At 40.0% G+C, this 27822-nt stretch overlaps 1 protein-coding gene and 2 non-coding genes across 7 annotated transcripts in view; 2 read left to right on the forward strand and 1 right to left on the reverse strand.

Annotated features, from left to right (window-relative positions):
- The window catches only part of LOC128888482 (ankyrin repeat domain-containing protein 6), a 156730-nt gene that overhangs the window by 37697 nt on the left and 91211 nt on the right, over positions 1-27822 (reverse strand). For all 5 annotated transcript variants that reach the window (XM_054145369.1, XM_054145366.1, XM_054145367.1 and 2 more), the window contains one exon: positions 23771-23872. In XM_054145369.1, coding sequence (XP_054001344.1) covers positions 23771-23872 — 102 coding nt within the window. The remainder of the gene's footprint in view (positions 1-23770; positions 23873-27822) is intronic.
- On the forward strand, positions 3049-3167 carry Trnal-caa (transfer RNA leucine (anticodon CAA)). The gene is made up of 2 exons: positions 3049-3086; positions 3123-3167. It is a non-coding gene; the product is annotated as a tRNA-Leu (tRNA).
- On the forward strand, positions 9832-9949 carry Trnal-caa (transfer RNA leucine (anticodon CAA)). The gene is made up of 2 exons: positions 9832-9869; positions 9905-9949. It is a non-coding gene; the product is annotated as a tRNA-Leu (tRNA).

Genomic DNA, 27822 nt, shown 5'->3' on the forward strand with positions numbered 1-27822 from the left:
CCCGACTTTTGGGACACCCTGTATATTCCTACACTCGTGCATATAATTGTCTTTTGTTGCCCATTGTCGGAACAATAGTCGATCCATCCTTTTTAGATATTAATATTCTCAAGTTTAATGAATTTAATCGAATCGCTTTGGGATACCCCGTGGCACGGCCGAGTCGCATGCTTTTGATAGAATATTTATGACGCGCACGGTTGCGCGTGTTGATTTTATCAAGGTGGTGTGAAGCGTCTTTTAGAGAGGCAGAGATAGATAGAAAGACGAAGAAGAAGTTGGAGTTAATGCAAGCCGGGTCACGACAGCCGACCGGGATCACAAGTTCGTCGTCGTCGCCGTCTTCGTGGTTGCATTAACATTGCTGGCACCGTCATGGTTCACCGTGAAGACATTATCGAGCCCGGGGCTATTACTTTCGGTGTCGTTTATTCGTTGCATTGTTTCTCGTTGAATCAGTCACCGTACGTTGCGTTTGGGGGCGTTGATGTTCGTTTGGAATTCAAACGATTTCCTAATTGATTCAGTTGGACATTACCGCAGTTAAGTTTAATAATAGTATTCTACGGTATTGTATATTTTATATATTTGTACATATTTGTACATTTTATATATTTGGACATCCTAGTATATTTTCTGTATTTGTTTTACTTTATTTCATTGTCAATAAGAGTCTTCTATTTGACAAAAGTAATGCTTTCATAAAAATTATTTTGTTGCAAGTGAAATGATCGAGGAAATGTATGAAACAAATTAATTTTTTTAAATGGAACATTACGCAGTCGGTCTTGTAGATATTCGTCTATCTTCTGTCTATTACAGAAATTTATCTAAATAAAATGCTCTGATATTTCCGAATAAATGTTTCATTATAAACACGTACATGAAAGTACTTTACATACGTGTGTACAATGAAAATTTTCTTTAGAAATATCAAATAATATCGAGAGTACAAGTATTTATGAGACATAGTCACTGTATGTATAATTGCTTAAACAAATGCTATCTTATTACAAATAAAGAGAAAATATGTACCAAGGAATATGTATATCGGAGAAATTATATAATACTTGGGGTAAAAGGATGGAAATATATGTTATTAACCTCGATCTGTTTCCTACCTTTGAAACGTGAATTTATAGGTACGTTGACCACAATTTAGCGGTGAAAAACGTTTCTACCTAACGGGTAGTCGACCGAAAGAACGGTACACAGTTGCACCGAAATATCCATAAAGGTGTTTTTATTTGTTCGTCCGCGAAGAGACTAGAAACCAGTTCCTCTGCATTCAATCGAATGGGTCCCTACCGCGGTAAACTGATACAGATTTATCTCAACCGATGCTCCTGCCATTATTCGTATTACCTGGCTGACATTCGGTCTGATAACGAGGTAATTGGCGACTGCTTGGCTGGCTGAAGATTAGAATTGTCACTCGAGGTAGTGGCCCTTGAAATTGGCGAAGCCTTGCTCTATTTTAGACAATTTTAACGTACCAGGGAGATTCTCTAAATGGAAATTTAAATCTGACAAGCAGATTTCCGTCCTATTTCCTGTATGGAAGGATTTGCCGTTGATTGTAAATAAAAGGTTGATTTATATTAAATATTCCAACATACGATTCTCCAAAGTGAACAGCTAAACTGTTACAGAGCAATATTGCCCAACCCATGGTCGATACAAAAAGATCTATCATTTAAAAATTAGAAGATTTCGAGCGGTCCATCAACCGACGCTACAGCAATGTCCAGTTCCCTAAATGGCGCAATAGGATTCTTTTATCATACTACATTGTAACTTCCGTTTTACTTTCTACGTTCTATACATCCGTGCATCGGTACACATCCTTGTATATTTTAAAGAACCTCTCTTCGCAAATATTCAATTCGCAACGAAGGAGGATCGATGTTACGCCGCTGCGTGTCGACACGTTCCACCGCGAGGTTCGGTGTTATCAACGCGAGGGACTGGCCTGATAACGAAGTAACGAACACCTGTGGGCAAGTGGCACGGACAGATCCACCGTGCTGATAATTGGCCAATTGTTGACGATTGTTGAGCCTGAACAGAGAGATTTATCGCGTTGATAACGAAATAATTGACAACCGGTGGGTCCTACTGGCAGAGTTACGGTAGCCAGGCGAGCGCATAATACGACGAAGGGGAAGGTATACAGATTCCTTCTACCGGATAACGCATCTGCATGCCGGATTAAGGCAGAGGCAGACTCCAGGAACCGCGGACGAAACGTTCTGTGAGGTCGAAACCAGTTCCAGCGTATCCGTTTAGACGGATCTAGGCGCGCAACAGCATAATGCAGATTCATCTCGCCGTATCGTGTACTCTTGCCTATCTACCACCACCCTATGGTCTGGTAATAATATAATTGACAAGTGGTTAGATGCCGCAATTACACGTCATTACGCGCGATTTCATACCGATAATCAAAAATCTATCGGTAAATCGATCCTGATGAAATTTTTCTCCCTCCATCCAAGTATTTTTCATACCGAACTAGATCCTATCATCGACGATGTTTATCATGTTCCTCGTTAGGTCTTTTAGCAACTACGCTACCATTAACCTTTGCGGTCGTATGTCTTGCTTGGTTGGTTTTTTTTTTTAAGCGGGTAACTTAAGTTCAATTATTGGACCGAATCCGTACAATTGTTTCTATTCGTTTTGACATTACTTTGTCTCACATAAGTCCTTGATTTTGGCTTAGTTCGTGTTATCGTAACTCCGTGCGTTACGTATACGTTAGTCTTGTTTTTTTCTACTCGAATTTATGTAAACATGAGCAGTGCAATTGTAATAGCTACTAAAATATGATTGTTTATACACAGAACTGTACAAGTAATTGTACAAATGCGTAACATATACAACTTAAATAGTACAGAACTCATTGAAACGTAGTTTCGTCGCTTTCATTAATAAATGTAAACGTTTCAGTTGAAGAAGGATTCATTTCTGCAAGCGTGAGTAGCTTTCGAAGCTATATATATTGCGTCGACTTGTGACTGCTAATTTCGACACGGTTAGCACGATGTCAGGATGGCCGAGCGGTCTAAGGCGCCAGACTCAAGGTATTACCTTGCCCGTTCCATCGGGCTTTCTGGGGCTTCTGGTCCTCTCTGAGGGCGTGGGTTCGAATCCCACTTCTGACAAATTTTTTTTTCCATTTTTCTTCCACGACTTTTCATTCATCCATGTATTACATCGTTCGGTCACTTATTCGCATCTGAATAATATTCTGCATCGTGTACTCCGTAAGCTCGGCCTTTAAACGATTTCACGTTTAACAATTAGTTGCTCGTTCCAGAACGAAATATTTGTTAAACTTACGCGAAGGGATTATTAAACACGTTGCAACGAATTTAAAAAATATTTGGGAAAGTAAAATTTAGGAGAAGATTATTTTCAATTCTTTCGTACTGCTGAAACATTTATGATTAACAAAGTTCGGAAATCTTTGACCTTGTTTATATTCATTTTTTATGTATTTGTTTATTTAACCAGATTATATAAAAAGTAACAAATATCATATATATATATATATGTCTTAATTTATGTACTCGTTAGAATGTTGTTTATCGATATTTCTATGGTTGCCATGCGACTCTTTCTTGTCTCAAGCATACCCGTTAATTCTTTACACTGTTTTATAACTCTAACATGGTAACAGTTCATAAATATGCGGTCATGTATTTTAAATTGGTTTATTACACCGTTGTATGTTAGATTAAATGTATACGAGGAGCTCCACACTCCAAGAACTCGCTCCGATGGAATCTCTACAATTTCGATAAGACTAATAATAACATGTTCCATGCACGCGTTAGTTCTTATCATCGTCCGCTGTTCCACATAACTCGAATTCTAATTATCGTGGCAGACAGACCTCGTTTAATATTGTAGGATTTAATTAGATAATGGCAATGGATGGTGAATTATTGTTACAATGGTGCAAGATTATAGTTGAACAAGTCGGTATGGATATCAACTAAAATAGTGCCTTGACGTTAGTTGCACACACAGTTTGACACTGACTTTCGCTGATCTGTACGCTTCGTTCTCTGATTCAAACCTAAACTCTTGCACTTGTCCAAGGCACGTCTTCCTTTTGGACCTGAACAAAAGTGTCCTGGAAACGTAGAAGCCTACACCTATCGTAATTTGTCGGTGAACCTGTACTTATGTTCACTTCTTTCACGCCCTTCAACGGTGTTTCAATCTCTTTACCCAGCGTAACACAGCGGATCGAGTCATTAAGCCTTTTCGAACGATACGCAGGTACGAGGCCGACTTGCGTACGTTTCCTCGGGATTCCACGATGCTACCCCTGATTCAGGCGTAAAGTAATTTATCGCGGGTTCTAAGAGACCGCCGATTTACGACCAAAAAGAGAATCGATGTCAGAAGTTGCCAGCAGCTTTGCCATTATCTGGAGGACGCCATAAGACTGGCGCGGCGAGCCCGCAGGATTTCCAGTCTGATAAGTGGTTATCCCCTTTGAAAATGATCCCGCTTTAAATATATATCCTACCGTACCCTGCAATACGGATAATATATTTAGAAAGTCCGCAGTAATGGCGGGGCCAATAAATTGAGTAATCCGAACTACTCCCGTCCGTGTAATTCAGGAAAACGAATTTATTTAAAGTTACCTAGTAGCGATACAGTATTAAATTATCCCCGAAGTTTCTTTGGTTTTATTAGTAAGTAATATTTACTATAATACAACCTTTTACTTTACTACAAAAATAAATCTAAAACAGATGATGGATTTTCGAATTTTACGTACCTCAGTCGACGCTAGAAATATATTTGGTACGTCTGTAATAGAAACTGCGTATTCTGTGCTTCGCTTCTTTATAACAAATAAACACATTTGAAATTCGTCCGTGAGTTGAACAGAACCGGAACGGAAATTTGCCAGTTAATGGGTTAAAGGCACAGAATAAATTCCTACAAATTATTCCTACTAATGTATCGCACTATTAAACAGATGCGAGAGAGTTTGTTAACCCCACTCGTATCTCGCGTAACAGCTACACAGTCTCCAGCGCAGACACCGTCAGAGAGCAGAAACATCTTTTGCATACGCTTCTGCGCGGCTGGATTCTAGTTGCAGCCCGAAGCTGAGAGATTCGCTCATCCGTTTGATCGCGAAGCAGTCGAGATCTCGACATTCCACGTCGGTCACGGTGCAGCTACATATTTTTTCCCTTACGCTTCTTCCTCGTGGTGTGAATTTACGCAAAAGCGTTGCACGTCGTGGACGTTGAACGAATCGAGAGAACGGAAACACGCCGAAGGTGAGATTCAAGAGAAATGATCGAGGAAGCGATGTTCAGGGATTAAATGTTCGATCGACGATCTAGAGAAAATATGTGGGTTCTTTGAAGATTTAAAATGTGTAGCCATTTGGCGTGATGATGATTTTTATACTAAATCTACCAATATTTTAGTTACTAAAGAGATACTTATTTTCAATCGAATGCAAGAATTCATCCAAAAATAAAAAATTGAAAAATTGTTTTGCCCAGTGAAAATATAATGAATAGCTACAAGTTCTTTTTAACCTTCTATTTCGTTATAACGTTTTCGATCAGAAACTCGATAAAAGCACCTCCTGATCGTGAATGTAATTTTATAATATTTCATTTTATATAAATTCACATTCTTTTTAAGCCAGATACGTACCACTAGGAAATACAAATTTTGATGAGCGGTTTACGTTTATTATCTAGATTGCTAATTACTTTCTGAAAGTGTAAATAACAAGATTCATCGAATAGAGGGTTAATTATATATTTATTTAACGAAATTATAACAAGCACGATCCTTTTACTGTAGAATTTTCTAAGAAACTCTCCCATGGGATATTCGTTCCTACAATTTGTAACTCGTTTGTATCGCGACGTGTTTCTTACTTCAACCTTTGCACGATCTCGGGGCACAAATGTCAAGAGACACGAAAACGTTAACGAAGTTGACAGGGTTCTGTGGAACACGGTCGTGGAACACACGGTTTTCCCATATAAAGCTCGCGGAGAAATCTGGGCCGCAACGGCGTAAAATAACATCGCGTCTCCGTGGACCATCATGAAATACGTATCATCTTAATTGGATAAAGTCGAAAGTAGAAATTGTTGCTCAGACCAGCAGCTAGAATAAAATCCGTATGAGGGCAACGGTTAACTGTACAGAGCGACATAGTGGAAGATTTAAATAAGGCAGGAGAAAGCGAGTGTGTGCGTGTGTGTGTGTGTGTGTGTTGCTCGATAGGAATTTCGGAACAAGTGTAATAAAGTGAAGAATTAGAAAAAGAGCGGTAAGCGTGCCGGAACGAATAAAGTGCCGAAAAGGATGCAAAGAACAAAATAACATTGAAACGTTCAATTTAAAGACGATGTACGTACCGCAATTAAAACAAGCTATAAATGAGTTTCTTACAATATTGTCATGTAACACCATCGGAACCTCTACCATATAAAAAAGAGCGCCATACGAACGTTAGCCTCTCCCAAGTATGTCACAATGAGAAAAAGATTAGGTAGCGGTGCTGCAGAGTATCGACACAGTTACAGACGCAGTTTTTCCTACAAACGACGATTTCACTCGATCGTCTGGCAGACGGAAGATTGATAACATGATCACGACCGCGAGATCTCGATGTGAAGGATCCACGCGGCTCGTTACTCGGGATCAAATTGTTCGCGACGCAAAAAGGCGTTTGTTCGTATCGAAACAGTTTTTATCGTTACACTTTCACGACTAATTATCGCGCTTGTAATACCCGTGCGCGTCGCGACGGTGTTTTTCACGACGTGTCGCACTTTCGCTTCGAGAATCGTCACTCGGGTAACGTTGCAAATAAATTGCAATCAAAGCGATCCTTTTGCGAAACCAGTCCGTCATGATCTATAGGCAAAAATCGGGGAGGATTACTTCCGTCGCCGGTCACGCGCGGCGACTTGTTTTCAATTACCGTCTTATGGAATTGAACGACTTTTACGAGGAATTACGTTTCATGGCTCGATCCTTGCGAACTCTCCTTCTGCGTTTCATGGCGCGGCTTTGACGCTTCAAGCTCGTGAAATATGAGATCGATTCGATAATTATAATGAATGATTGTTCCTCTTTCGTTTTGGACGAGTGTTGGATGATGGACTGATCGATCATGAATATTTATTGGACGTAAGAGCAACTGAATTCGGGACCAACTGGAACAATCTTATATAATAATTCTAAGTAGAGTTATACCATTAATATGATTATATGATATGATATAGATACACCAATATATCTCTATAGTATCCATGGAGAGTCTCTATAGAGTCTTTTTTATTGACATACACGGTCAACAACATGTAAATAAACCATATTCCTCAACAGGACCCATTCTATTCGATTAAAAACTCTACATGGCGCACAAGTTAATGAACCAACACAAGAACCACCCTTTTCATTGCAACCATAAATACGAAAAAAGAAACAATTCTCGTCTCCTTCAACGAACGAGTTCCTTCAACCAACAACTCTCCCTCGCATTTCCATGTGCTCCATTCCCGATTTTTCGTCGCAACCTATACTCCCATGTCCCATTCGCCTACTCAATCAGTCGACTCGAAGATTTACGAGTCAGCCCTCCGCAAGACCCCATAAGACTCGAGTGGTACCGCTGGATGCCACCCGAACTTTTTCGACGCGACGATTCGTGGATCGTAAAATGGGTTCATCGTCGAAGAGAGCCACGACCCTAACCCTGTCGGTATTCATAATGACGCGCGTGTCTTCGACACGGCCATTCCAGGACGCGACGGCTAGATGGGCTCGATTTAACGACGCTCGTATAATAAGCTAGAGATATGGCGCGCCAACTGGCACCTCGTCTGCTCCCACGCCATTGTCGGACTTGTGGGTGGCTTCAGGGCAGGGCGCTCTAGTGCTCTTAATTCAACCGGTTTCATCGCACGCCCGTATTGGTTCACGTGGCCAGTTCCGTCTTCGACATTGAGTAACAACGTGGCGATTTTTCATTCCTCCATCGATCAGTGTTTCGACCGCTCGGCTGTGTGGTCCTCCTCAAGGTATCGTATATAAAACGTATACGTGGCCTCATCTTTCATATTGAGATCGTGGAATCAGAAATATAATATATTCTTGTGTCACCATATATGCGGATATAATGCTCCTTGTCAATTTTTATTTCTGATTCAATGATACGGTCAAGTTACGATAAAAGATACCTCGTGTATGTATGTATGTAGGTTGAGGCAATGAGGGCAGAAATAAAAAGGAATTTAATAAATACGATATCCCTTGTCAGTTATACCTATCTTTTATTTTTAATACAGAAACAATGATTACATTTATTCTTTCGCGTTTGATTCTACATTTTCAGTTAAGGTACAAATCACTCGTACTCTTTTAAATCGAGGACTCTTAAGATTCAAGATCAGGCCATTTGCTTGTGACACGACGGTGTAATGGTACTCGTATGACTGAAAATTACTTTGAAAATATTTTCACCTGCCGTAAAATAGTCGTATCTGCAAACTACATCTGCGCCGTGGACGCGATAGTAAATCGCAAATGAATTAGGCGTAGAAAGTTTCACGAGGACAAGTATAGAAGCTGCTACCACGCTCGAATACTGGGTTATCCGGTTTCCAAGACCTCAAATACGCTCGGCAATCGTCGACCATGACATTGGAGGATACCCCCATGGTCGGGTCCACGGTAATAAATCGTTTATAGTGCCCGTGGCCCCCGTTACTTTTTCTTCCCTCTTCTCTTTTTAGTCAGATGGATGGAAGGGTCGAAAGTTTGGAGTCCAGGGACAAGATAAGAATGAATTAGGACGAACGGCATCGTTAGCGATGGGTCGAAACTGATAGTCAAGGAGTTTGGAATACTGATTTGCTTTTGCGTTAACGATATGCACGGTTTAGATAAATTATGCCTCTAGCTTGACAGAAGTGTCTCAGTTTATTCGTTTTATTTTTAATTACTTATTTAGGACTTTTATTGCATAATCATCCACGGATTAATATTCCAACCTTCACTTATCGACATTAATCGAAATTAAATAAAGAACATGGTTTATATTCTTAAAACTACATACGACGACTACACCTTTTAATTACTCCAAATAAGTTTGAATAGGATGATTCGAGAATAAAAAGAATTTCAAAAATGTAAAAAAAAAAGAATTCAAAGAAACAACTATAAACACATACGCATACGTTCTCCTGATACAAGAGCGTGACCGTGACCGTCACATAGTGACCGTCATCATTATACCGTGACGGTAATAATCACACCTTGACTTCGATTACGAGATCGTAACCGTGACTATCGTACCGTGACCATCAGCCAATGATTATTATAGTTATCCTTTATCTTTGCCCATCAGATTGTGACTGTGATTAGCAGACCGTGACTGCGATCATAAGACTTTGACCTTGACCGTCACATTATGACCGCGATTATCAGACACTGACCTTGCTCATCAGACCGCGACCGTGACTATCATACGGTGACCGTGATTCTCAGACCTTGACCTTGCCCAGTATAATTTTTATTTCGTCTTCGTAAGTTACATCAAAATTAAAATAATACTTCGTGTGTACATATAGAATGTCGACAAAAAATAGCTTCGCATTAAATAATACTTTAACCTGTTTCTTATTTGTGAATTATTAACACGTATCATAAAAAGGTTCGCGTTCAACGAGTAAGTTATTCCTATCAATCCGAAACATCTATGCTATATATAATACATTGGTTTATAAGTCGTTAAGCAAGCACAGTAAACACAATGTCAGGATGGCCGAGCGGTCTAAGGCGCCAGACTCAAGGTATACCTTGCCCGTTTCAGCGGGTTTCTGGGGGCTTCTGGTCCTCTCTGAGGGCGTGGGTTCGAATCCCACTTCTGACAAATTCTTTTGCAATTCGTTCACCTATCCGTCGATACTATTTGTTGCGTAAGCAATTATCGCGTCGTCTCGTAATGTCAATTATTCTCCGCCAGTCCATCCGTAACAGAGTTGCGTCGTGCCGTCGCGGGTTCGAATCCCCGCGGTCGAATAATTTTTTTTTTCTTAATATACTTCGATATAATCAATTTGACCATTAATCGCATCGGACATTATGATTTTTCCATTGCTTCAAAAGTACAACAAAATGTATTTATTAGTTAATCGAATGAAATGGTATAATCACTAGGTATATTAAGAACATTTTTGAACATATATATTGAAACGAAATTTAAAAAAATATAGTATGCTTATTTAGATTAGATTACTGAGGGTTCGTTTCAATTTAGATCTCTAGCTGAACAAACACAATCTCAAAGAATATCTGACTCAACGTTATTTTCCAACATTGTACGATACAAATTTTACAAGATGCTTCTTAAATTTAATGTATTCACACGATTAAATTTGAATGTTCTACATTGCATACGTTTCGCGCTAAAAATTTCCTAACAGCGATTTGTTCTTTTCGAGGGAAGGTGACGGAGTTCAGGATAGTTATACTCTTTAATGGATAATGCTGGCTCGTTGCACGATTCACGACCACTCTTACGAAATCCTCTACGTTTCCTGCAGAACTATATAAGATTACACACGAGCAACGACTATGCCTAGCTCTCTGCAGCGTGGTCTATTTCTGGAGTTGCTATTTTTTCCTCTTTCCCACACGGTTGCTAGTTACGAGCACTATGACACAATAGACGCGAGCTGCACAATGAATCGTGGTTCGTTCGGAATCACTGTGTGGTGTAATAATGCCCTTAAACGGTGCCGAGTGGCATTTCGAATAGGCAAAACGAATTGGCATATGGGTCGCATTATCTTCCTGCCGTCGACTAATGAAATTTACAGTTCTGGAAATGGACTTACTTCGCAATGCGCTATTCAATGTGTTGAAAACACGATTTGCAGTTAAATAGGAGCGCAAAGTGCACGCCTTCACGCTGGGGAATAAGTTTAACTTCATCCTAGTCTCTGAAAATTTCCACGTAGCATTAATATAATTGTTAACATTGATTTAGATGATTTTCTTTTTAGTTTACTCTTAGTTTTAGTTATCATCGTAGTTAATTTAAAATTAATTACCGACGATATTGAAAGAAAATTTATTTAAAAAATACCTCCAGTTAATTTTCTAAACTAAGCTTCCGATATTCTATACTTAATTCTCGGAAGCTCGAGTATCTCATTAAAGTATTTTCTTCAACCTCGTAACGGTAATACATTTTAATCTACCACCCACTGTGTTATAATTACACCAACAAATCTAATATATTCAGAACGAGAGACGACCAATAAGATCCCATCAACTTTGCTCTACTCAAACTCACTAATCGATTATATTTATGTCAAAGCCAGACATTCGAAAATCGAGAACGTCCATCTATCATCGCAAGGAGAAATAGACGAAATCTGTCGTTTAATCGATAGATCTATCGGCGGCGTAGCCCGAAGGCTCTTCATCAGCCTATATTCAAACCAGATTGGAATAAAGTTTTTGTTTCGCTCCTTTTTTTATGAATATTTCAGGAGTAAGCAAGATCGTGCATTAAAATCTTCACTAAATCAAAGTTTAAGACTACCGTGTAATTTTACGCGTAAACAATAGATTATACGAAAAAATGTATTAAATCATTTTTGTAAGAAATGAACTCGTCTTTACTTTTCATACTAACCATCTTTTCCACAAACCCAATAGTTTACGAGATATCTAAGAGAAACCCACGCATCAGTCAAAACCTATAAAAAGTAATCGGAAGTACCGTCACTCAGGACTTTCTATAGATTAAATAACTAGATTTCTTTCTCCAGTGAGTAATCGTAATAAACATCCAAGAATTAATTAATTAACCCGTCTCATCTGTTCCACCTGTCAATGCCAACAGGATGTCAACGCTATAAATTCTGGGTAGGACCGATAAATTAACTTTCGAACAAGTTTGCACGCTATCCTTCACGATTTCATCGAAGTCTACCGAAACATCGGTACCACAGTTTTTCTATAAGGTTCTCTGTATCCTAGTCTAGACTATAGAAGCGAAACGTCATTTGCCCCATGACTTATAGCTCTGGGGAACTTTGTTCGCAGCGAGCTAACGAGCAAACGAGCGGGCCTCTGATTGATGCTGAATCGACGTTTACTGAAAAGAGCAACGATAGAGTCGACCATGGTTGTCCAGCTTTCGCGTAACGCGGTGCCATTCACCTTTTCCTTTCTAATGTCTCGGCCACGGTAATTAGACGGACAACGTATCATTATGAGAAGAGTTACAGCCGAGGCGGGACCAGGAGTTTTTCCTTTTCGGCGACACCTCGTTATTAGTCGAGGCTACTTGGACCGTCGCTGATACAATTAACGTCGTTGCCACAAGCGGAGGACCCCGAGATGGTTTTACTATACGAACTAATTACTGGTACACGCGGATCTGTGTACACGAAGGTATAATTCGCCGGGTGACTTTTTTTCCCCTCGTACGTACAACACGGAAGAGGACGAGGGCTCGGTGTATAAAGCGGGTGCCATTTCGAATATAATCTAGCCTGTAGCCTGGGTACGCCTAGTTTTCTTATGGGACTGCAATATCAGTATATCGTGGATTATTTGCGCGGTTCGTTAGACCACCTGCTGGGAGCGTTTTGTTGTTTATAAGTAAGGGTCGAGGATTGAATTTATGGAAGGATATCATAGATGGAAAGGTAAAACGAAATATTCTTAAGGTGCTTCGAGCTACTTGACGGTTGATAAACGAAGTAATGAATTGTACCGAAAAATTGTAATAGAATATGCTCTGTTTTATTCTATTACGACATAATACGTTATAAATAATAATATAATACAATAGAATAGAATAGAAGATATAATATTTGAACTGTGCCTTAATCCAAGTGTTTAAAGCCCATTTAAAATCTAGATTCGAATGTTGTCTCTCATATAGGAACATGCATAAAAATAAACTTTCACGAACGACTGTAGCTCCACTAATGAATATGAAACGATTCGCAAATGTTTTTAAGAGTATTATGGAGGATTGGAAAAATGGACTAGCTGAACTGGATTCTGGACAACCAGTTCTCACGATGTACCGCTGCTCTAGTGATAAATTAGTATGGTAAAAGCTATTTGAAATATGTATGATATCGCGACGTCCTCTCCAGACGTAGCATATTTTCGCAACAGGAATAGATGTTAAGAATCTTAAAAGAACCAACTCGTCTATTCCTGCATGGATTAAGTTGGATCTGCGTTCAGTCGCAAACTGGTACGATCTATGTACCTTTAAACAATCTACACTCTACACTAGGGTTTGTAATATTAATATAAATTGATGATTAGCTATCGAATGAAGTTGAAAATAAATTTAGTTGGCGAATAGCGTCGACTTGCAGTCAATAAAAACATGTTATTTCAACAATAATTACGAAGATACTTGAAATGTGTAGTCCACCATCCTGAGAAACACGGAACCTAATGCGGAATTCATAAAAAGCAAGTCCACTTCATAAATCTCTAGCTTCTACGGTTTGAAATACTCATATACATTTAACTCGCAAGTAACAAGTCATAATCCAGGATAAGATCAGGATTCGAAACACGCCAAACTGGTTCACTCGTATTTTGAATAATAACACTCTCCCATCATTCAAGATGTCAGGGACTTGAGCCTATCGATGAATCACATAATTATCGAAGCATGTTGATTTACTGTCATTAACAGTATACCTAAAAAATGTAATCACATTTGTTTAACTAATGCTCTTCATAAAATCTAATCCACTGGTGAGATACATTTGCAATACCCGTGGAAAGTGATATTTTAATAACCCAATATGTAAAGTTAACACGTAATACGTATAACGCTAATTTGCATATGACGTACGTAATATGCAGAATATTCAAGTATCTAATCTTTTTATATAACATCTCCAAAATACTCCAAATTTATTCGTCGAATACCTACGAAACATTCGAGTACGAAATTATGAGAATAGTTCCAACCCTAATACCAATAACGATAGAATCTCTCTGTACGTGCGTTATGAACATGTTTTCAGTGACTTGCATCGCTCAGTGAAATATTATCTCCGTCTATTTGCTCCTCAAATAGCCGTGAAATGCGCTGATTATCGCGTGCGTTTCTTTTTTCCCAAAAAGAAACAATATACCTCCGCAAGAAAATAAATCGATCGTATTACTTCAATGCGCACGTTACGTTTTAAATTATAGCGGAGCGTGGCATGAGCGTGAAATTATCGACGATCCAAATAAACACGTATCCAACCTCGAAACGAGCCGCGAACACTATCGGTAGCCCTGATCGGGGTGAAAGTGAGCGTAACACGTCGCCGTCTATTACACTTTTTGCGCACGCTCGTGATTTGTTGAACTTTCACGTCTTCGTTACAGCGTAAATGTATTCAAGTGCAACACGTTCGACGACTGCGTGGAAAACTTTACGAGGTTCTTCGGTGTCGCGTGGCGAGCATGGCTAGGAATGTAGTCTCGTGCAAACACTCGACCGCCGACACGAAAAATGCGAGACGCGAGTAAAGTCAACGACGTCCGCGACAGTGTTTTCTCTTTCGATTTTTTCCTAACTTCCAGCTTCGGTCCGTGGCCGGTCCAATTGTGGTCGGGGAGAAATCGGTTTGGTTTTTTGGTAACGGAACGAGATCAGAGTTCGTTTTTGCTGTGCCGAGGCTCGTTTGAGGATGTTTGGCATATTTTGTAATTGTAAGAGGTAATTGAAACGACTTCTTTCGATCGTTTTATTTTACAAATTAAATATGAATAAATTTAAAATGAAAATATTTAAAGGAATCCAATGTATAATTAAAATTAAAAAAATCTAAATAATTGCCTCTTTTTAGATTTAAATAAAAATTCATTTTCCCATGTTGAATGCCTCAAAAACTAATCTTATTAATTGAAACAATTTTTGGAACTAAATTTAAAGAAAAATAATAAATTAGGCTTGTAAATAATTATTAATCGAGTATTACTTTCATTATGACAAACGATAACTAAATAAAATAAACCAGAAGAACGTAAGTAAGCACCGATTGTTCCGAATTTCTACATTTCCTAATTTAAAAACTCCGTATAGATTAAACAAAAAGAAGTAAAAGATTGTCGCTCTAGATCAGAATACCCCCTTAAAGATCGCGTCACCGACTAGAAAGCGGGTTTGGATGCACTCGCGTTCCCATACATCCATTTCCCCAGCGCGTGAATCTGGTTGCGGATACCGATTAAAGGCAACGAAACGTTACACCGAACGTCGTGCCGCGGACTTGCACTTTCGCTACGCCAAACGATTAAGTGCACGCTAGATACAACAATTTCTCTGAACCCTATTTACAGAAGCAATTTATGGGGGTAGCGGCGAGGTAACCGCCGATCAATAAAGAATTCACAGGGCCCGATGCTCGGCGTGTTCGTGCGCTGCGAGCTGCGATTTATAAGGTATCGGGCCCGTTTCGTTTCGCATTAGTTAACGATTACACATCGTTTAGATCGTGTTTCTTATCGTTCCTCGGCCTCGTGTTCTTTCGCCGATACGAAGGCCACTGCCATGCCGTTTCCGTCTTTCGTTTACCTTTCAGAAAAAGGTCACGGTGTTCGAACGACACCCCATTCGTTATGAGAGTTTCCTTCTTAAAAGGTACGAGCTTTTTGGGAAAAGAATTATTAGACAGTGAGATTAAGGTATTAGGATAAAGATCTGAAATTTAGTTTTGGAAATACAGATACAGAATTTTACCAGGGGTCGAAAGTTGTGCATTATAATAAATACTGCATGGGATGTTCTAGAAGAGGGAGTCGCACAATGCCAAGTTCTTCTTGTATTATTATATCGCGTATAACTTATCGTGTTACATACATCCATGGAACAAATAATAATAATAATTTATCTGTATTTTCATATATAGAACAAAAATTAATAACGACCCACGAACAGACTTTCAGATCTTCTCTAATAAAATTCGGTACGTCAATTTCTGTTCAATCAAGTCAGCAGACCGAATATTCAAAATGGCTGACACCTGCCAATGCTCATAAGCTCGGATTACCGAAGTGATCTCGCCCCGACTTCTAAATTTACATTTACATATATCCAAGCGCACTCGCCACTAGCTCGAGAGATCCGATGGCGGAAGCAGCTTACGACAGGATCGCTAAATTCATTCGAACTCGGTATGCAAAACGTTCCCGAGTAGAGAGATACCTGACGGTTCTTGTTCGCGAGAGGCGCGTGTTCGTGCAACCAAGGGTTCTTGCAGCTCAATGATCATGCGCTGTTACGACCGGGCATCGTAAGTGAATTTAGAGCACTTGCTTGCCTCCGTCGTGCCCGGTAACTTTTACGATCTAGTAATTTCAGGCTTTACTCGCGGATCGACGATTCCCCAGTTACTATGACTACGTGTCGTGACGGACGATCGCGTGTATTCGGACACGGTTCACTTTACATGCGTACATCACGTGTCTTCCGCACTCGCGTGAGTACTTGGTATTTCATTTGAATGAATTTCAGACAGTTCTACTTGATCCTTTCCGTTCTTGATAGTCTTGGCTGGAATAGCTAGACAGAACCATCTTCTTGGAGTATCGTTCTTAAATTCTTCGATGTTCTGTTAGATCTATTGTAACATTATTTTTTAATTTTGTATATATTACTGTGTTTGGAATATACACGGGAAATTCAAGATCGATGTTACGTTGGATAGCTCGATTAATGGTTTTTCTTTTAAAAAATGAATTTCAGTTATTAGAGTAAGTCACGTAGTTGGTACTTGATTTCAATGCGTTTCAGACAATGATACTCGACCCTTTTCGTTTCATGGGGAGTCCCTTTAACAGTCTGGCTGAAATAACCAGACGAAACATATTTGTTTAGAGTATCGATACCATAAATGTTCATATTTTAGAGAGACTAAATTCTTAAGTCCCCTGTTTGGTACATCTATTATAATAATCATCTATAATTTTGTCAGAATTTGATCACAACTCTCTCCTGTGAGACATGCTTGTTAACTACTCTCCGTCAAAAAATTCTGAAATATTACCCGATCGTGGCTCTAAGCTATCACAGAAAGGTGTCGCCTTCGTTCCTAAACGTTCTCTGATATTCGACCACCACGGAAGACGTTAAATCGAACGAACAGTAATTTATTCAGATAAGTGTCAATCTCATAGATCACTCCCGTACACTTTCGCGACGCTTTTCCACGGCCAGGCTTGGAAAAAGTTTGACACAAACGATACGCTTAATTAGACATCGCCGCGTAAGTCCTGTGAACCGGCGTCGTTATAAGTGGTATCAGGAGAGTACTCTTAACCGAAAGCGCGCAAAAACCGAAGTGGATCACGCGTTCTATCCTATAAAGAAAATCTCTATCGCGAACATGGAAACCCGACTTCAGCTGGGACGAATCGATCGACTTTCGCGGTCAAGCTTGACGACCATAAGGCGTTGTAAATGTGACAAATGAGACGAAGAGAACGGTGCTACGGGTCCGCAGGAAATCGTCCTGCGGCGTTCACGCGTTCCGAGGTCCTTTGTAATTGTAAACTCGTGTCTGTTGGCCGTGCACAACTTTTTCCACGCAGTGGGCCAATTGGAATTTAATGGAGAAAACAACGGGTTGTAGCCTTTTTTGCTCTATTTGCTATCGGATGATAGCCTGGTGGACTTATTTGGGCACGCGAGCGACAGTATCTTATGGCGAGTCATATTAGGTGTAGAAATTAATTCTGAGGCTTTCTAAAGTGAACTTGCCGTTTATTTATAAAGGAAAACCGTAGAACTTGTAATCTTCCCTCTTTGTCACGTATTGAATATTCGCCAGATTAAGACTTGAGATGTATTTAGATCCATCGTAATGCAGGTTAGTTCGAGAAGTTAGACGCTTGATACCACATTTTGTCTCTTTCATTAAAATAATAAATTAAATTTACAAAGTTAGTCGCACGAAAGACTCTAATAAACATTTGTTTTTACCAGTCAACTGTTTCGTTCTATATTTTTCATTTTAAATATATGTCATTCCCGAATCTGAATTATTATTTCATTATTCGTATTAAAAATACTTTACAGTCCGATCGAGAGGTCCATTATCGAGAGTGCAAAAAGATTGCAATGTCTCACGTAACCGTAAATATTAAATAACGAAACTGACGTGAGATGTGCGCACTTGAAATTCTTTTTTGACTCGAGTTGACGCTCCTTGAACTCGGTTTCCCTCGTTGACGATCTGGAGAGCTCTCGTGGCTCGGATGCACGGTTTTGCAAGAATCTCCGATGCTTCTTTGATACCTGTTTGCCGAGGATATTTACGTAGACACGAGGTGGTCCTCCTGGCTCGCCATTTCGCGCAAACGGATATTTCATGTGCCTTTAGCGTGTTTAAATTACCACTTTGGCGTCTGATATCCTATTGATTGACTTTTTGCCATGGCAACTCTGTTATCTATTACTGTGATAGCATCGTATGGTTCCATCATTATATGAATTATATCTCAATGAAAGTTTGTTTTACACGCTTTAAACTAAAATTATATTTGAATCTCAGTGGTTGACATTTCTATACACATTTCGATGCAAGATAATTGAAAAATTCTCTTGTTTGACGTTCTCACAATCAGCCCGTTTCATTTTGTCCAATTACACGTCCGAAAAGTAACGATCGACGACCACGTTTTGAGTCGTGGAATGCGGTCTCCAAGCGGACGAAGTGGCTAGCAAGAAAATAGCGTCCCGGTGCGTCCAGCAAACTTATGCGAAGCTGAAGAAATGGCCACGAGGTCGTGACAAAAGACTGCTGTCAGTATGGCAAGCAGTCCCGTAAATTCTTCCCTGCAACACGAAGAAATTATCGCTCTTCTAAATAGCAATTACCAATTTTTTCCCCTTACCCGTTGCATTAAACGACCAGAGGCCTTAATGACCGAGATACACTGATTAGTGTAAGTACTTTCTCTTGTACGGTAGAAAGCGATTTACCATTTTTGAAAAGGCGATCAATTTTGCAAAGGAAAAATGTTTACGTTAACATTTTTGTCTGATAATTCGTATAATTGATATACTATATTATTTCAACGTAACGAGGCCGTCGATTCGATTCTTTTCTCATTCGAATCATTAATCAACATTTTAACGTCCAAAGGTATCTTCCACAAAAATGACCGACCGTTGAGATCGAAGCCTGCCATTATCGTCGCATACATAAATAGCATTTAAGACGTGACTCTCGTTTTCTTCGTGTCGAGTAACCCTGAGAACGAAGCGATTTAAAGTATCCGAATGAAGCAATTATCAGCGCGCGGATTCGCTCCGAGGCAGATCGTGATGCCCGTTAAGAAAACACGAAAGCGCGTACGTCGATGCAACGACGAAACAGGAACAAAAAAACGGGTATAACAAAAATCAAATGACGCGCGCGTTACCCAAAAAAGTCTTGTAAATCCCTCGAAAGAGACTGTCGAACGGCGTCGAGTATTTCAACGACGCATATCTGGCATTCAAATCTCCGTCGCGCGCCTTTTCCTCTTATCAGGAATGAAAAATCGTCTTTGGATTCACGCAGGCCACGGAGCGTGCAAAAGGACGTAATCGAAATTTTCAAGAAGTTTTAGTGACGCGTTATCGTTCTGTGGGAAGCCTGAAGCTCTTGCTACGGTGGAATTTTTGGAGTTTAACTATTTTAGTCACAGAGTTTAAGAGAAAAATAAAACCAAAGGTGCACGCGATAATATATACATGAACTCGGAAACTAAACGTACACGTACGTGTATCTGATATCCCTCGAGTGTTGTTGTACAACAATAACTTTTTGAAATAAACCTATTCCTTAGACAGAAGTCCTTTCTGCATGCAGAATAATGTGCCATCGAGAGTCTCGCGGGGGTCGCAGACAAAACCAGCGACATTGAGACGCCATGGTCTCCAAGAATGCATATTCTGCATCGAAAGGGAAAGAGAGAAAGAGAATGACCGTGGTTCGAGCGTCCTCCTTTCTTTTCGCCATTGGAAAACGATTCACGAGCTCGATAACCGAACCCGACGATTCGTTTTGGCCTCGTCACGAGTCTTTTAACATTTGCTGCCGTGAATTTGCTGGATGTCGCGTGATATCGAGACGTCGCTTAACTAGATAACATCGAAAACGTATGGCAACGAGGTAGAGAAAAGGGGAAGGGGGTCGAGAGGACCCCCGTTGCGAGAAATTCTGCGTTGAATCTCGTTGAATCCATGCTGTGAGCTGCCACGAAGATGTTTCTTGATTAAATGTTTCCCCCTGAGATCGGGGTAGGTGAAATATGTTTTAAAAAACTACTCGAATGATGAATATGTGTGTGCGTTATCATTATTCGACTTGAAATAGTTTGCTACAGACCACCTTACATTTGTTGGAAACATATTTATAACACCTAAGGGTATAAGCACCTCATTTTATGACGCCTAAGGGTATGTTTCACAAATTGTAATAATTTGAGTAGCAGAAGAATAATTTGAACTTGCGGAACGACCTAATAGTTTGTTTTTAAACAAAGGTTGAATTTTATACATTAAACCTGAAAAGTTTTCTGCGCGTCTAATAATAAGTCGAACATTTATAGTTTTCTTAACGCGAGTACTACACGTATGTGCATAAGTTGCTCGTCACCCGAAGAATTCAAAGACCCCCGAGCCGTGCCCGATCCGCAGTAAAAATAATGAATTCCCGTCTTCTTGCGCCAAGTGCTTCCTGAAATAACCGATTCGTCTTACACGCGTACCGTCGAATTCCGCGAAACTACTCGAAGGGGACAGAGGATAAATATTTTCTGTCGGTTAATGCCATACATTAAGTGGCCGTTGAAGCCGCTCCTCCCAGCGCGAGTACGTGCCTGATGCTCATTAAACGATTCGACCGATACGAGGTATCATTATCGGCGCGATAATAATCAATCGTGGATGTTTCGTTCCGTGCGCGGTGCGGATTAATCGTTTCCGAATCGATTGTAGCTACATCGGCGGCCCTCGCGCGCTAAGAGGTTGCGTCACCTTCGAGCTATTACCTTCATTTTTCACGTTTCGTTCATACCTTTGGGCATTGCTCAACGAAACTTGGGTACACAAATCGATGCTGATGGATTATCCTTTCAGTTTCCCTTTCATTTACTTCTGACTTTCCCTTCCTTTGGCCATTATTCCTTTGTCATATTCCTTCCATATCCCCTTCATTTTCTTTTTGTTTTTATGCATGTACGAGGTTCCTTCAAATATAAATCAGTATTTTCGTTCCCAACTTGTAGGCGATAGATAATATAGCGAAAACATGACAAAGTTACGGATCGTACGTAACGCATTCTCCCTGAGGTATTCCTAATTTTAAAAAAGTATCAACGCCCTCGTTAAGTCGTAAGGTACACAAACGCCCGTCACGATTTTCAACGAAATTTTTCGTTTCGTTTATTTCACGCGTGCATTTTATTCCGAAAATTGGAGAGCTGTCACCGACACTGGCACAGGCGAGCCTGTCCTTCTGGATAGTTTATCGAATTTGCTCCTTAAAGCTAAGCCGAGTAAACGCGATACAATATTTGTAATGACAGGCATTAAATGTTTTACGACATAATGATAGCGTCGATATCGATCGGGGTATACTCTGACCTTTGAATCGCGTCGACGACAAGATAATCGCATCGACGAAAGTAACTATGTCCTGCGCGGTTCTTGTAACGTTTACTGGAACGTAGCACCCGGTGAAAGATTTTGCATTCGATTTGCATACGATATTAACGAGACTCGTATCCTGTGCGGCGATCGAACGAGCGGTTATGGCCTGTTCTTTAGATTTAGAGTGCGTAGAACGGTGGTCCGATCAATTGCGGTCTACTTTCGCCACAGAACACAAGATTCGAATTTACATACGAATTTTAAGGTGTTAATATTTAAAGGACCTTCGTTCATTCTGACAGTAGATCATTTCAGAGACACGTTTAATCGGCAGGAAGCCAACGGAAATTTAAATCAGTACTATTAATTGTTTATTATTTTCCAAGTTTGTTATTATTTTCTTCGTCGTTGTGTGCATAACTACTACTACGATAGTGGGACACACTTGTATAGTTAGTTTTCGAATTCTTTTTTGTATATATATTGTCCCGTGGAAGTAGTCATTTACAAGGTTTTATAAATTCCTATTAGAAAAGCAGTACCTTCGAAACGACTTACTCAACAATACTAAAAAAGAAAATTGTCAAATTGCGAATGTTTACACACTGCTGTAACGTATACACCATCGACCTACCACCTTATTGACATTGCACGACAATAAATAAATTCTAACGAGACGCAGTGTGCAAAAAATTTCAACCTTTCGCTAAATTTTAGTTTCTAGACAATCTAAACTCCTACTCGAATCAACTTCGATACCTGTGTACAGCCAGTTTGGATTCGATCGTAAAGATACAGCGGCAATATCAATAGCATACTTGCACAGGTGTAACAAGTTTTCATTAGAAGTAAACGCGATAGCCCCCACGATTTCGCAATTTACTTTCATCGATTTCGCCATTTACTTTCGTCGATTTATAGCAACCGCCTTCCTCGGGCCGGCGTCGGCTTTATACCCTCTCGGCCATAATTGCATCTATCAAACGGTCTCTCTACGCGTTGGATTTATATCCGAGCGAGTGTCGCGTTCACGTTAACAGCCACGGACACGTAGGGGATTACGAAACCGCGTAGCGCCGGCGCAAAACGAATAAAATCCAAGACCCTCGAGGGATCAGCATCGAGAAAGTGATAAAAGACCGCTGCCAATGCGGTCGCGCAAAAATTCACGTAAATTGTTTCTTATAAAAGAACGCGAACTTATTGCCATCGTCTTCCCTCGGTCCTGGTAGCGATTTCTCCTTTCTGCTTGTTTCTTTTATTATTTTTTTCTTTTTACTTGTTGCCGTCTTGGACCGCGTGCTGCGTGCCAGGGGCTCCTATTACGAGGATACGCGTATCGATGCGAGTACATTCTCGCGTTCCGTTCGCCTAAAGGACCGTCCAATGCGAGGACGAAAAACGCGTTTATGCGTATCTGGCGTGCGCGTTCATGCTTTTCCGTCGCGAACCCCGCGGCTTCGACGCGAGGATTCTTTATATCGTGACTTTTTCGAGAGGTATTGCAGTGCCAGGTCGAAAGTAGATAGTTATTAGTCGCGTAGTCGTCAATGGAGGGGTTTGCCCCTCTGTTTAAAACAAAAATAACAAAAATAGAATAAACGCACTCGTGTATCGTCGACAGAAGTGCATTGAACCTGTTAGTGCTTATTTTGATCGATAAAGGTGATTTGCAAAGTCACCGTGTTAGAGATTAAAGACGGCTGCGCGTTTAAGCTTTGTGCTTTACCATGCATCGAAGTCACCAAGTTAGGGAGCGCAGACGATGAACGCGAGCAACGCCTATGCGTTGCGTATTTGAACGAACAAAGGGTTCCAAGATGCTGTCACTACTTGCCGTCACTACGAAATTGTGGAAAGAATTCCTCGAAGTCAGAATTAAATACACGATGAAATAGGCTACCAGTTGCGAATAAACTAATTTCGGCACTATTTCTAAGAGATTCGCTGGAAGTTTCATTTCCTTTGTAGAATCAATTTTACGAGACGGTAATTGTCATTTTGTGATCGATCGTTTACTAAGAAACGATTAATTGTAATTCTAAATTGATATCCACTCACCACGTTGTCTTGACGAGCGATGTCGGCATTGTGCTTCAGTAATAATTGTACTACCTCCAACTGGCCTTCCGAAGCTGCCTTTTGCAAAGCTGTGACGCCAGTCTAGATTAACAAAGGAAATAAACTGTTGATTCTTTTAACCTTAATTAACATTACCTTCACAAATTATTTATTAATAATTCTGTAAATATATAATAACTCTGTAAATATGTTCCAATTAGCTTACTGAGTGATGCATTTAAACTGACAATCATTCATGCAGAAAGCAGAGTATATAGATCGGTTAATGTAAATTCAAAATGAAAATTACATCTTGTTAGGTTCTTGCTAGCTGTTGCAGACATATTGATCTGATTCATACACGCACTGCAGGTAGTCTCGAGAATTCTAGCTACTTTCTAAACCATGAAAGATTTATTAGCTGCTTTCCACTACTTATAAATATTGCAAATACTAATGTATCGCATGTTATATTTGCAATACAGTTATTCGCGTAGGACGTGCCTAAATTCAAGATCTGCTGCGTACAGCTTTTTGCTGGAGAAAAAGTTCTCCTATTCCATTCGCGATCATTTTTGCATCAACGTTTTCTTATGAACAGTAACATCGCATGCTATATTAAGATTACAAAAATAAATTTATCTCGATAAATACAATGTTCCGCTCGCAATCTTTATTTTATTTAGAGATTATTTGTCAGAAGATTTACGACAAAAATATTTCTCTTGCTTTTAGCGGAGTTTCTTCTTCTTTACAAGTTTCTAATTCAGTTTTACGATCCGAGGACACGCTGCTCTCTATCGATGCTACAATTTGTCACCGTCGCGATTAACTTAGAACTAAACTCCTATAACCTGGCGGTGAGAGATGTAAAAATGAACAAGGCAATAAACTCGACAACGCAGGCATTCGAATTTCATTAAAAGGTGGCAAGAGACACAAGACTCCGCTTCGAGGGACTTTTCGTACGGTCACAAATTAAGCAATTGTACGACCAGAGGATCATGTTATCTCTGTCGTTACTCGATGGGGTCCTGGACGGTCGTATTTTAAGGAAAGGGTTCACTAAAGATACAGACATTCCTAAGTAGCCCACGGACAAACAGTCTAGACCTGAGAAAACTATCGCGCATAAATTGCTGAAGCTGTCTCGCACGCTGTGCTGCTCCGAGTAAGTGTGTACCGTTACGGTGAAAACGAGAGAAAAAGGCGTGCGCAACCTGAGTCTCAACGTGGGTGTCAAACAGGATTCGTTTCCATCGATTCTGAACAATTGCGTGTCGATACCGAGCAACGCTATCTGGGGAAAATTAAATAGGAATGCTGTTATTCGTTTCTCGATATTCGTGAATTCGTTATTCGAAAGACGAATAAAAATCCACGCGATACAAGATTGATATAAGCTACAGACCATGCGCTATTGAGACTTCAAGACGGAATCGACGATTTGAGGAGCACGCAAGTGGCAAACGAGAAATAAAACGTGTTTTCTCGCATCCGTTGTTTGGAATACGCCTGCCTATCATAGGATCGAGTTCCACGATTAACTTATCGTACACCTGATGCATGATAATCGCGCAATTAAACCATGGAAAAAATTCGTAGACGCGCAACACGAGAGCTTGGCTGCTGGTAGATTCGTGGTCAGATAGGGGATGAAGGCGTTATCGAATCTATCGTCGTGTCCATCAATGTATCGGCGTTATTTATTTGCGAGATTCCTGACAAATGAGTTACACGGTTGCTTCGCAATGTTTTCTTGGTTGTTCGGTGATGGGTGAATTACAGTACGCGGATAGTAATTCAATCGAAAGGGATTATGATTTCACTTTGTCGAAATAATGGGTAACCAGGAAAAGTTCGACAGTTCGAGTTTGCATTTGGTGCCGTTAGCAACAAAAAATATACCCTTCCATCGCTCCTATCCATCGAGCAGTTCAATTTTTTTAACCTTTGGCCATCCTTGTCTCCTCGAATCCTGTCGCTTACACGTAACAAAAATTGCACTGTAAAAGACGTTATAGTTTTCCTCCCCAAAAGTCCTACATATTATCTAAAAGCACTATAATCTAGACGTGAATCACCCCTTACAATAACTCCGTGTCCTTGATCGCAGATGTACCCTCATCACGCACCAAGCAGCGTCCCTAATTATTTACAAATACGTTAAAATTCTTAAGTAACGATGACAAAACCTCGTTGGACCAGGACAGAAATGGCAATCGACGCGAGTTTTCTCCTCGTTAAAGAAAGAACGTCCCGCGTAGGGAGTGTTCCATCACTCAAGGGCAATTTGAATGATTCATGAGTGCGCGCGTCACGGTGTCTGTGTGCGCGAAGAAAAAAAATAAGTTTTCCATTTACAGCGATAGACTCGCGATTTTCATGTAGAAGCTTGTCGATGATTCTTCGCTGTTTGTTGCGAACCTGCAGGGAGCGAAGTTTCGCTCGAAGGGATAGCTTCATGATTTATGGAAGATGCGTCGGGAGTACCTACCGCGTCGGAATTATTGGCAGGATCCTGATATGTCTTCGTCGTTGGTTGTCGTTCTGATTGTAAGACGGTAGTATCTTGGCACGTGAAATAGTCTCACTGGTCATTTGTCTACACGCGAGATCACGTTGAAAAACCCGACCAACCAGCCGCCAAACTTTCAACACACTAGCCCGTTGCGACGAACCAGCCTGTTACTCTATACTTTTTTTTAAAAGTATTAAGTATTAAGTATGGTTTAGCATTAGGGGGTGATCCAGCGTTTCGTTTTAGAGTTTCATCTTTAGAGCCTATAACGATTGCAATTCAATTTACTAAAATTAATATAAAATCAATAATACGATATTATTTTCAAGAATTACACATCTTGTAATTACACATCTTGTTGTACATTATATAGTAAATTATTTATACAGCTTCGATGTATCGAAATTAATCTATATCGAAATTTACGTTTCATCTCTTCCTTTCAAAATCATTTCCGGAATCCCCTATTGTTACATTTGAACCGAATGAAACATGTAAAAATTATTTATTAAAATTACCGGACAACAGAACCGTAATTATCCCTCCGGCTACGTTCCATAGGAAAACGTTTCCTCCCGAGTGAGCTGCCGAGGTTCTGGACGCTAGAATAAGTATTAAATTAAGATACTCCACGGTGCATTAGCTCCTCCTCGATTCAGCAATAAACAACGCGATAGCGGCACGTTATCTAATGACGACGTTACCGCGAAAGGATCAGACTTATTATCCGTGACGACTAGCGAATCCATTTTTACAACGTTCATCAACATTTACGGTGGTCGTCGCTCATTCCCAACGTCCCCGCTGAACGCCGTGGAAGCTGTGCAGGCAATAACTGGCCTCTGGTGCTAATAAAATGCACACCAAGCGTAAAGTCGCCCTTTGTTCCTGACTGTCATTACGGAAATGGATGCCTCAGAGCCGAATAAGTATTAATTAACTCGTGGTTAGCTTGCGGTCTCCGTCCCGGCCTCGGCCAGGAGAATATGTAACTGGAAGGGTTCTGGCAGCTCCTAGAATCACGGAGGCAACCTAAAGCCTGATTCACACTGTTTCGAACAAAACACATTCAAAATAATAACACAGTTTCTTGCTTGGTGTAATTGTAATTTACTCTAGAAGTTGCTTTCCTCCTTGAAAACACTATATAAACGTGGCATATGGGCTAAGCTATTTCTTTTTAATAAATTATATTTCCTTTGACGTAAATCAAACCCCGAATGCCCAAGACACAGCAAATTAAATAACAAAATGTTAATATTTTCACGATGGTGTAATTTGCACGACCACTGTTGTATATATCTTTCTATGTACTTTAACGTTTCTAAAGCTTAGCTTATTACTAATACTTATTGCTAATTGAAAGAAATAAGATAGAAAGATGCATATTTATATAAATCACGCAATTGAAATAAATAAAATAGATACATAGACATCACATCAAATATACATACAGAGACCTCAATATAGACGTCGCTAACTCAAAATTAGACACCATGGTCCAAGACCAATAATCCGTGGTTTCAGAACA

Source organism: Hylaeus anthracinus, unplaced genomic scaffold, assembly GCF_026225885.1.
Source record: "Hylaeus anthracinus isolate JK02 unplaced genomic scaffold, UHH_iyHylAnth1.0_haploid 11994, whole genome shotgun sequence".
Classification (NCBI taxonomy): domain Eukaryota; kingdom Metazoa; phylum Arthropoda; class Insecta; order Hymenoptera; family Colletidae; genus Hylaeus; species Hylaeus anthracinus.